Source organism: Stenella coeruleoalba (assembly GCF_951394435.1).
Source record: "Stenella coeruleoalba genome assembly, chromosome: 9".
NCBI lineage: Eukaryota > Metazoa > Chordata > Mammalia > Artiodactyla > Delphinidae > Stenella > Stenella coeruleoalba.
Window position 1 is genome coordinate 94231465 of NC_137155.1, and position 12578 is coordinate 94244042.

The following is a 12578-nucleotide window of genomic DNA, read 5'->3' on the forward strand; positions in this document are numbered from 1 at the left end:
TAGACTGGGATAGTAGTATTTGCCTACTCCGATAGGTAGAATACCTATAACCAGCCCCACCATAAGGGTAGAGAGGACAGGAGTTGGCCCTCTGCTTTTACAGAGCTCTATCTTTCCCATAAGGGCAGGTCCGGAAATTATCAAAAAGGGAAGTTTTTCAAAAGTAAGCTTCACTCAGCCCTTGGGCCTTATTCATTCACCCTCCAGGCAGATCACCGAGCTGCGGGGCATGTCCACCGTGAAACCCTAACAGGGGCGCCCACACGTTTCCGGATCTGTGCTCAAGGATGCAGCTTCTGAGTCGCTATCTAAAATGATTTCATGGTTATCGCCTTTGAATACAAGTTTATTCTCCTATAAGGTTCACGGCAGCTGGGAAACAGGACTATGTACGTTAAAAGAAATATGGCTTTGGGAGTTAAGGTCAGGTTTCTATTTCACTGTCAGACGATAACCAGGGATGAATCTCTGCATCTCCTGAGTGCCTCTTGAATGTTTGGGAGCTGGAACAACATAAAAATTCATGAAACTATAATAAATTCCTATATTTGGGTACCTGTAATATGGGGTCACCAGAGTGACTTAATATGTATGTATCCTTTTAATTATGAAGGTATTTCCTGTTCTTATCTTAACCTCTAAAGATCTCGCTATTTCTCTGGCTTCCTCAGAGACAGAGACTGCCAATCCTCTTCAGTCTCAGAAGGGGAACAGTGGTTGGCTTCTTTACGTCTCTATAGGGAGCACGCTGGTGTAAGTGAGACCTACTGTCTCATGCCCTACACAAAGCCCTCATGACAATTGAGAAGGTGCCCTGTGGAGATAATAAATGAATAAAGCCTTCTCTTCTTTTAGGCAACATGAAAAGCCAATATCCTTCCTTGGCAGTTCTCAGAGGAGGAACAAGCCTTCCAGCACCATCAGGAAATTTAGCCACACCAGGTATGTTTGCTTTTTCTGCATGAAGATTTTGTGAGGTCCTTACACAAAAATCATCCCTAGATACACAAGTTTCTTAATTACTTTTGTGAGTTCTGGTCAAATATATTTTAGCATCATTTTCATTGCCTGTTAGCTTTCACTGTCACTCTTCAATATCATGCAAAAGTATATTTTTATTAATGCTCAAATTTTTCTCATTGATAGTAAAAATAGTAGGCTGAGTAAAAGATACTATTAAGCAATATATCAATATGTTAATATAATCAATATATGAATGGTTATTTTTTACTGGTAGCTATTTTTAAGGTAACGAGATAAGTGTGTACGACTTTCTGGTAAATGTTTAATATTAATCAAAAAAGTCCAGTACCTTTTAGTTTTAAAAACTAGGCTTAAAGTACCACTAGGCTTAAAGAACCACTGCAGAGACAGTATCTAAAACCACGTATAGGGGGAAGTCAAATATCTAAATATATAAGGACAAATATTCAGTTATTGGATAAGTGTACAAATAGTTATGTATTTATGTACAGTATTATGAGACCAGAGTCTAAGCAGTTAGTATGTGTACAGAGTTCCTATCATTGATAGCTCCACCCTCAGAACAATGGTAGGTATGTAATAGGAAATCAATAAATACCAAATTATTTTATTTTCAAACTTCTGGACCTGACACTTATCATTGGAATAGCAATAGGGGAGTAAGAAGGCAAATGGGATGATTTTTAAATGGGTTGATAATTTTATAGCCATTTAAATGGAGAATTACTTCTCACTCTTGCTCTGTTCAAGACAAGATGATTTTACATTAAAAAATGGGAATAGGGCTTCCCTGGTGGCGCAGTGGTTGAGAGTCCGCCTGCCGATGCAGGGGACACGGGTTCGTGCCCCGGTCCGGGAGGATCCCGCGTGCCGTGGAGCGGCTGGGCATGTGAGCCATGGCCGCTGGGCCTGTGCGTCCAGAACCTGTGCTCCACAACGGGAGAGGCCACAACAGTGAGAGGCCCGTGTAATGCAAAAAAAAAAATGGGAATAAAATTTAAGCAAGAAGGGCAATATCACGTTTCTACGTACATTCTAATTGTGGAATCATAGAATAAGAAAGATGATTTAGTTCAATGTCTCAAGGAATTTAAAGACCCCTTTGCAGCATCCCTCACAGAAGTCCTCTAGCTATTGCCAATCACGTGCAGAGACAGTATCCAAAACTGGGTATTTCTAGAGTGTTCATCAATATTGAGTCAAAATCTAACAAAGTTACTGAATCTGTTTTTGTGTTTAGATAAACAACACAGTACAAATCTATTCAGTCATTCATATAAATGTTCATCTAAGTATTTTGAAAAGCTAAATATGAAAAAATAGACTTTAGGCTGAAAATAAGTCATTATATTTGAACAAGAAGAGATTTTGTGCAATATTAGTTGTGGAGGTGACAACAGATGCAGGAGTAGAAAGTGTGTTTCGACAGGTAGGTGAGAGGCTAATGGTGTATCTGGGAAGTGGTACATCTACCTTTAGTATACCCTGCCCTTGATGAGCCCTTCCAAGTTGAGATTAGATGTACTGCAGCTTAAGGACTTTAGCATGTGTATCAGTTAAGGGTCATAGTTTTTGAAAAAAAAAAAAACAGAAGTAACTCTAATATGAGCAAAGAAAAGCAGAATTTATTTGAAGGATATGAGGTATCTCAGTGAGAGAAACAAAAACTATGTATTCTATTAACATGTGGCAACATAGTCATTGGGTTGGCCCAAAACTCTGTTCGGGTTTTTCGTACCATCTTAACATCTTACAGAAAAACCCAAATGAACTTTTTGGCCAAACCAATATTTTGAAAACTTAGCCTCTAGTAAAAACTTAACAACAAGAAAGGAAATATATGTATATATGTGTTTATGTGTATGTATGTATATATTTTAAGGTTACCAAATAAATTCTTTTTTAAAAAATTTTATTTGTTTTGTTTATTTATCTTTAGCTGCGTTGGGTCTTCGTTACTACCTGCAGGCTTTCTGTAGTTGCGGCGAGGCGAGCAGGGGCTAGTCTTCATTGTGGTGCAGAGGCTTCTTATTGTGGTGGCTTCTCTTGTTGCGGAGCACGGGCTCTAGGTACGCAGGCTCAGTAGTTGTGGCTTGCGGGCTTAGCTGCTCCACGGCATGCGGGATCTTCATGCACGAGGTCTCGAACCCGTGTCCCCTGCATTGGCAGGCAGATTCTTAACCACTGCACCACCAGGGAAGCCCCAAATAAATTCTTTAAGCATTCATTTAAAAACACAAAAATTCACTGAAAGTGTTTCTGAACACTTTTTTATACCACAGAAAGGTATAGTTGACATAAATCTATTTTCAAAGACTTCTCTTTAACCATGGACGTTAACTGAATTTCCTGTGTCATAGGGATATGGGAGACAATATGACATGTATCACAGAGTTCACCCTACTGGGATTTGCCCTTGATGCAACGATTCAGATGCTTCTCTTTGGGCTCTTCTCTCTGTTCTATGTCTTCACCCTGCTGGGGAACGGGGTCATCCTGGGGCTCATCTCACTGGACTCCAGACTGCACTGTACTTCTTCCTCTCACACCTGGCCATCACTGACATAGCCTATGCCTGCAACACCATGCCCTAGATGCTGGTAAACCTCCTGAGTCCTGACAAGCCTGTCTCCTTTGCTGGCTGCATGACACAAAGCTTTGTCTTTTTGACATTTGCTGTCACAGAATGTCTTCTCCTGGTGGTGATGTCCTATGATCACCATGTAGCCATCTGCCAGCCCCTCTGATACTCTGCCGTCATGACCTGGAGAGTCTGCATCATGCTGGTGGTGATTTCCTGGACCATTGGAGTCCTTCTGCCTTTGATTCTTCTAGTGTTACTTTTACCCTCACCCTTCTGTATATCCCAGAAAATCAATCACTTTTTCTGTGAAATCATGGCTGTTCTCAAACTTGCTTGTACAGATACACACATCCATGAAACTGTGGTACTGGCTGGAATGATTTCTGTGCTAGTGGGACACTTCTCAATTGAAAGCTCATATATGTGTGTCCTCTGTGCCATCTTCAGGATCCAGCCTGGGGAACATCAAAGAAAAGCCTTGTCCATCTGCTCGTCTCACCTCTGTGTGGTTGGACTCTTCCATGGCATAGCCATTATCATGTATGTTGGACCCAGATATGGGAACCCCAAGGAACAGAAGAAATATCTTCTTCTGTTTCACAGACTTTTCAATCCCATGCTCAACCCCCTTATCTATACTCTTAGGAATTCAGAAGTAAAGAATGCCTTGAAGAGAGTGCTGGGAGTAGAGAGGGCTTTATGAAAAGATGGTGGTATCGGGGTTGACAGTGACCTAGGAGGATATTATCTTAAGAGGTCCCAAACCCAACTCAGCATAAGGTTATCTAAGACTCTTATTAAAAATAGAACTGTCGGGGCTTCACTGGTGGCGCAGTGGTTGAGAGTCTGCCTGCAAATGCAGGGGACGCGGGTTTGGGACCTGGTCTGGGAGGATCCCACCTGCCGCGGAGCAACTAGGCCCGTGAGCCACAACTACTGAGCCTGCGCGTCTGGAGCCTGTGCTCCGCAACAAGAGAGGCCGCGACAGTGAGAGGCCCGCGCACCGTGATGAAGAGTGGCCCCCACTTGCCACAACTAGAGAAAGCCCTTGCACAGAAACAAAGACCCAACACAGCCATAAATAAAGAAATAATTTTTTACAAAATATTGAGTTCCCTGTGCTGTACAGTAGGTCCTTGTTCATTATCTATTTTGTATATAGTAGTGTGTATACGTTAATCCCAAACTCCTAACTCTCACTTTTATAGTGCTATTCTTAAGCATAGGTAAGGAAATTCAGTCTTCTATAAATGTGAACTGATGGTTATTCTGCTATGGGGACAGTTTGAGGAAAAGTTAATGCTAACTTTTTGAACATATTCCTCACAAATAGTGTACGTATGTGTAGAATTTGGTTAACTTTGTTCTATACAGTGGTTATGTAGCTGCATGAAAGCAATAACCTTGTGAACATTGACGCTAGATAAAAAAATAAGAAAAGCCTGTGTGATAGATTTAAGTTAAAATATGGAATCATTTTTGCAAACCAAGGAAGATTATACTGGGATGTATTATGGAGTGATCTTTCATTTCAGGGGAGAATGACATTAGTTCAGTCCTTGTGTTTATGTCTCGTCAACAAAACCACAATATATAATCTATGAAGCCCATACACATCTTATCCATTATCCATAACTTGGAGAACAGTGTCAGACACACAGAAAATACTTTAAATGTTAGACTTTCCCAAACCTGGAATGTACATGAATGTATGTGTGTGTGTGGTTGAGGGAAGTGAAGAAAAGGTAAGGAGTTGCTACTTAAAGGATAATCTCTGTAGTTTTTAATAGAATCGTCACAGTTTTGTGCTCTTTTTAATCCCTAATATCTCTTCAACTAATCATGCACTTTCCCAATAAAACCATTGAAAGGTCGGAAGCCAAAACCTGCTTTCCTGATCCTTCAACTGTATATTATCCACAAAATCGCATTGTTGACTTACATTGTAATACTTACAATTCCTGTGTGGCAGGAACGTGCTCAGTTTTTTGTCTCAGTTAAATCATTTAACTATTTAACACGTACCATCTCAGTCTTCACAACAACCTCATGAAATAGGTACTATCACTTTTCTCCTTTCAAAAACGTTAATACTAGGGCTAAGCGGTGTAGAACTATACCCAGTCATCCAAGTAGTAGATGTGTGTCTGGTCCTTAAGCTTATGCTCTTTAATTACTACTCTGTAGTGCCATATACTCTCATACACGAACAATCCAGCAGGAGGAAAATCAATAAGGATATAGCTAAACACCACCATCCATCAACTGGATATAACGGACATCTATAGACCACTTCATCCAACAGCAACATACACATTCTTCTCAAGCTCACATGTAACATTCACCAAGATACAGCACATTTGGGGCCATAAAACACACCTGAACAAATGTAAAAGAACAGAAATCATACGATGTCTGTTCTTAGATCATAATGGAATTAAAGTAGAAATCAATAACAGAGAGAGAGCTGGAAAATCCCCCAAATATTTGGAGATTAAACAACATCCTTCTAACTAACACATGGGTCAAGGAAAACAACTCAAGAGAAATGTTAAAATATTTTGATCTAGGAAAGAATCAGAGAAGGGGTCTATTGAGTACATTAATTGTAACAAATATTTCATATAACTGGAAAGTAAAACATGCAGTACTTAAGTTGAATTGAGGATTTAAAAATAGCTTTCATTTTTAGGAATGCTATGTGACTCATGCCCACAACATTAGAAAAGAGTTTGTCAGTTCATCAGGTCTTAAATTTTACTTTTTGAAACATAGGCCACATCTAGTGCTGACATGTTTGTTCGTGTATAAAGAAATGATTTCAATCTTAGATATTTACTTTGAAACCACAGAGATCATAGATAACATATTAGTCATAAAACAATTTGCCAACTTTTAAAATGCTAACTTGTACATACATATAAGATGTATCATTTATAGCATCAAACAATGCTTGAATGTTGCATTCGGAACAACAATATATTTAATTTCTTTCTTAGTCTCTCCTTTCACTTCTGCTAGTCCTTTAGCAAATTCAATCCATTTGAGTTCAGGTAAGATGCTTTTAATAACATGTAGAATGAAATAAAATACGAGGGAACAAAGAAAGAAAATAGAAGTGTCTTTCAAGGGTTCAGGACTTAAACATTTTGAGATTCTACAGTTGTTATTATCAAACTTTAGTCAGTGTTCTTTTTGGCTTTGGGATGAATGTCCTTAATTGGGTATGATTATGGTCAAAATTTAAGCAAGTCAGAAATTACAGACCCAGTCCAAGAATGGTCCAAACTTTCAACATTTAGGCATTCACTCATTTATGTGTATTCATTCATTCATTTGTTCACTCAGTAAACATTTGCTAAGTGCCAAAATTACAAAACTAGATACACCTGTTCCTTGTTCACAAGGAGTGGGTTACAATCCAGTTGTCAATATGTCAACTGTTTTTGTAAAGACTCTTAATGTACTTGTTAGGACCTTCTTTCTCTTTTTTCTCCCTTTAGGTTTCCAAGAGATTCATACTTTGTAAGTAGTGTTTCTTTTTCCTTTATCTAATCATTTTGGAAGTTACAGAAGGAAATAAAGGAGGACTGAATAAAGAGATTAAGCATTTTATAAGATGCAGGTTCAAACTCATTTTCACACCTAAATATTTTAATATGTTTTCCAAATAAATTTAAAAGGTTGTCCTAGCACAGGAGTATTTTATATACTCCTGAAAAAAAATAAGCCTTAGTCGCATGTTAGGAGTTCATAGTATGGTAGATTCTATTGTGTCTTGGTAATATAATAATTTATTGATAATACTTATTTAAAAAACAGTCGTTTGTTGCTTCTAGAGAGGAATCTAGTGGGGATGTCCTTCAGGATTTCAATTAGCTTCTCAGAAAAGCTTTCCTTGGGTTGTATTTCTACGTGATTATCTCTGTCTAGGGCCTGGCCCTCACTTTGTAGATCCAGCTTCGGAAATTTTATTCATTTCTCATCTGTATCGTACTACTCAAACTCAAAAAACGAACCGTGAATAACCCTGAATGGAATTATTTATTATAAAAAGATTGGCAAGAACTTTGCTTACCAGCACATTCCCTCTTTGTCAAAATATCTGCATAAGAAGGTAAATTAATACCTCCCAGTTGATTGGTGAGCATGGAATCGGGGCAGGGGGGGTTAACTGGAGATTTTATCAGTGAGGGTTATTGATCCCTGATCACTCAAGCCATCTGAGCTGTAGACATAGACCTGCCAGGAGAACAGCAATCTCATACCATCAGGCCACACTCCCCAGGACAGTGCTGAAGACGTGCTGATAACCACTGGCCCCATGGGTAACCCTCTTCTTTATTCCTCAGTCTTACTGTAGACAAGTATCTCACACAACTGTCACATTTGGGTTCCTGAGTCACGATCAGATCCTCTTCCGCCTCTTCCGTGAGATAGCATCAGAGCTCCTTGAGTGGAGTTTTTGGATGCACTCAGAACTTTCCAGTTATATGTCTACACAGGTTTTCTTGTTTTCCTCCTCCAGTTCTTCCCATCCATTATGAGTAGATTTTACAAGTTTTGCTTCCCCAAAATCAGTATTGTTTCTCTTATTTCCAAGGTCCTCAGGGAGCATCTCATTAATGTCTCCATTGGTATAACGACAACTGGACCAGGATCTTATCAACAAAAGCACCCTTCCATACATTAACCCTGGAGAAGTCTTTTCTTTAGCGGCAAGCAGACGCAAATTCAGTAGCTCAGCCCCAGGTTATTTTTGCCCAGCAAAGGTGCAACTAAGTGTTTGCACCAGCAAAGATGCTAGATTTCTACATGGTATTTTGAGGCAGCTGTTATCCAGGACTTAAGGACAAGCCAACTATTGTTTGGTACATCACCAATTCACAGAAGCATCAAATACTGGGCCACCAATTTAATGCTATGTAAATCTGTAAAATGACAAATTCACTAAATTTTCTCTTTACCAAAAAGAAATTAGCTATCTGTAAAGCAGATATCAATTCTTGTGTTGCTGAAGTAGGGCAGAGTTGATTTTTTAATGAATTGTCATTTCTTGTCTTTCTGAATTTCACAAATGAAACATGATGCAAACGTTAAGCCGTCACACAGATGGCGAGGCCTGCAACACACTGTTGTTCCAGGTATGGCCTTTCCCAGTTAGATTATGACCTAGACTTTCTCTTTTGATAGGAGTAGAGTAGTAGGGTTACAAGTAGCACATGGGGAACTATGTCTTGAAGTGCAAGCACATAGGGAACTATGTCTTGAAGTGTGCATCCACACTCGCCACAGCCTTCAAAACGATGTGTGAATGCCTGACTTCAGACTCACACCCCTGCGCACAAGTCTAGATTCACAATACATGAACACTGGGCAGCCCCCCAAATCCAATTCCTACAAATTGTAACGGTTGTTTTTCAATAAAGTTATTTGGTAAATCAGTAAGTGTGAACCCATCAGTACATTAATAGCCAAATGCCCAGTGGTTGGTTTGATTTCATCACTCATGAGAGCTCACATGGAGCATATCCAGTGATTCCTTCTTAGCAACTTAAACAATCACATTGTCGTAAAAGTTTCGTTTTATCTTTTTCTTCCTCCTGTTATCAGGTAAGCTGCTTCAGAGAGCAAAGGTTGATTTCAGCTGCTGAAAGTGACGCAGTTGATATTTCTCTTGAGAAACTGGAATTACATCTCTTTTCTAGGACTACTCTAATTCCCATATTTGGAGTTCTTCCATTACTGATTACTTCTGCATCCCAGAAATCCTCATTGTGATGTTGACACGTGCAGCTCCAAGATCATCCCTATTTCATGGTTATTTTATTTCCTCTTTTGATTTGACAGTCTTTCTCCCCATCACAAGTGTCAGTGACTCTAGGTAACCTATCATTGGTGACACAATCCCCTTCCTATAAAACTGGATGATAGATTAAGTGATTAACTTAATGAAAAACTAGTCATCACCCTAAAATTTTGTCCTTTAAAAATGACTATTTTTATGAAATAATGTCTAGATATTTTTGATAACTCTGTCCTGAGCAATCCCATTTTATCCTTTTCATAGTGAAATGGGGGGAAATCAGACAGTGGTTACAGAATTCATTCTCCTGGGATTTTGTCTTGGCCCAAGGATTCAGATACTTCTCTTTGAGCTCTTCTGCCTGTCTTACACCTTCACCCTGCTGGAAAACAGGGTCATCCTGGGGCTTATCTCACTGGACTCCAGACTGCACTGTACTTCTTCCTCTCACACCTGGCCATCATTGACATAGCGTATGCCTGCAACACGGTGCCCCAGATGCTCTGAGACCTCCCGAGTCCAGCCAAGCCCATCTCCTTTGCTGGCTGCATGACACAGACCTTTCTCTTTTTGACTTTTGCTTATGCCGAGTGTCTTCTCCTGGCGGTATTGTCCTATGAGCAGTATGTGGCCATCTGCCACCCCCCCCCCCAATATTCTGTCATTGTAAGCTGGAGCATCTGCATCACCCTGGTGGTGATTTCCTGGGCAGGTGGCTCCCTCCTGGCCCTGGTTCACGTGGGCCTCGTCCTGAGACTGCTCTTCTGTGGGCTTCATGAAATCAACCACTTCTTCTGAGAAATCCTGTCTGTCCTCAAACTGGCATGTGCTGATACCTGGCTCAACCAAGTTGTCATCTTTGTTGCTTCTGTGTTTGTCTTAGTTGGGCCCCTCTGCTTGGTGCTGGTCTCCTCCACACGCATCCTGGTTGCCATCCTGAGGATGCAGTCGGGTGAGGGCCGCAGAAAGGCCTTCTCCACCTGCTGCTCCCACCTCTGCGTGATCGGGCTCTTCTTTGGCAGTGCCATCGTCATGCACACGGCCCCCAAATCCAGCCACCTGGCAGAAGATCCTTTTCCTGTTTTACAGTTTTTTCAACCTATGCTGAACCCACTGATCTATAGCCTGAGGAACACAGAGGTCAAGGGTGCCCTGCAGAGAGCACTGTTCAAGGAAAGTCATTTCCAGTTGGAGTGACATTTTTTTTTTTTACATCTTTATTGGAGTATAATTGCTTTACAATGCTGTGTTAGTTTCTGCTTTATAACAAAGTGAATCAGTTATACATATGTTCCCATATCTCTTGCCTCTTGCATCTCCCTCCCTCCCACTCTCCCTATTGCACCCCTCCAGGCGGTCACAAAGCACCGAGCTGATCTCCCTGTGCTATGCGGCTGCTTCCCACTAGCTATCTATTTTACATTTGGTAGTGTATATATGTCCATGCCTCTCTCTTGCTTTGTCACAGCTTACCCTTCCCCCTCCCCATATCCTCAAGTCCATTCTCTAGTAGGTCTGTGTCTTTATTCCTGTCTTACCCCTAGGTTCTTCATGACATTTTTTTTCTTAAATTCCATATATATGTGTTAGCATATGGTATTTGTCTTTCTCTTTCTGACTTACTTCACTCTGTATGACAGACTCTAGGTCTATCCACCTCATTACAAATAGCTCAATTTCATTTCTTTTTATGGCTGAGTAATATTCCATTGTATATATGTGCCACATCTTCTTTATCCATTCATCCGATGATGGACACTTAGGTTGTTTCCATCTCTGGGCTATTGTAAATAGAGCTGCCATGAACATTTTGGTACATGACTCTTTTTGAATTATGGTTTTCTCAGGGTATATGTCCAGTAGTGGGATTGTTGGGTCATATGGTAGTTTTATTTGTAGTTTTTTAAGGAACCTCCATACTGTTCTCCACAGTGGCTGTATCAATTTACATTCCTGCCAACAGTGCAAGAGGGTTCCCTTTTCTCCACACCCTCTCCAGCATTTATTGTTTCTAGATTTTTTGATGATGGCCATTCTGACTGGTGTGAGATGATATCTCATTGTAGTTTTGATTTGCATTTCTCTAATGATTAATGAAGTTGAGCATCCTTTCATGTGTTTGTTGGCAATCTGTATATCTTCTTTGGAGAAATGTCTATTTAGGTCTTCTGCCCATTTTTGGATTGGGTTGTTTGTTTTCTTTGATATTGAGCTGCATGAGTTGCTTGTATGTTCTGGAGATTAATCCTTTGTCAGTTGCTTCATTTGCAAATATTTTCTCCCATTCTGAGGTTGTCTTTTGGTCTTGTTTACGGTTTCCTTTGCTGTGCAAAAGCTTTGAAGTTTCATTAGGTCCCATTTGTTTATTTTTGTTTTTATTTCCATTTCTCTTGGAGGTGGGTCAAAAGGATCTTGCTGTGATTTATGTCATAGAGTGTTCTGCCTATGTTTTCCTCTAAGAGTTTGATAGTTTCTGGCCTTACTTTAGGTCTTTAATCCATTTTGAGCTTATTTTTGTGTATGGTGTTAGGGAGTGATCTAATCTCGTACTTTTACATGTACCTGTCCAGTTTTCCCAGCACCACTTATTGAAGAGGCTGTCCTTTCTCCACTGAACATTCCTGCCTGGAGTGACATTTGAATCACCGCCCTCAGTAGTCTACTTGGAGCCTTGAGTACTGAATACCACCTAAGCTCACCACTTTCTTTATGTCTGAGACTAAATGATCCAAGACACTCTGTAAAGCATTCTCTTTTCCTCCCCATAAAGTATTTAAGTTTTGCTGCATTCGTTATATTTAATTCTATCAAACATATTTATTTTTTCATTTAACTGCTTGGTGCATTAAGACTATCTAGAGGTAAAAATTTATTCCATCCACTACTGAGGGGCCAAGAAGGTTAGAATAGACACTCTGCCTCTGACTTCGTCAGGTGTGTGCAGTGATAGTGGAATGGCAGGCATTACTGATGGAGCCACATCAATAACAATTCTTTACGGTACTGTAGCTACAGGTAGAGACCCAGAATCCATTAATAACTTTGTCCATTTTTACCCCCCACATTCGGATGTTTCCTCTCAATTGTAAATCCTCTTACAAATAGTAAATGTACCTAAATGCCTACTTAGGCTTAGGGGAAATTGATTTTGTTGATTAAATCCTATCATCTGTCTTACAATTTCTGAGATCAGAGAGTCAGTCC

The 12578-nt window shown here is 40.0% G+C and overlaps 1 protein-coding gene across 1 annotated transcript; it reads left to right on the forward strand.

The window, feature by feature from the left end:
• Positions 1-3348: 3348 nt before the first annotated feature.
• Positions 3349-10695, forward strand: LOC307191281 (olfactory receptor 2A1/2A42-like; the record flags this gene model as incomplete). Its single annotated transcript, XM_079931216.1, is given in 4 exon segments — positions 3349-3513; positions 9801-9878; positions 9882-10169; positions 10173-10695. Coding segments are annotated over 4 exon segments (930 nt in total). The 3' UTR covers positions 10572-10695.
• Positions 10696-12578: the final 1883 nt, after the last annotated feature.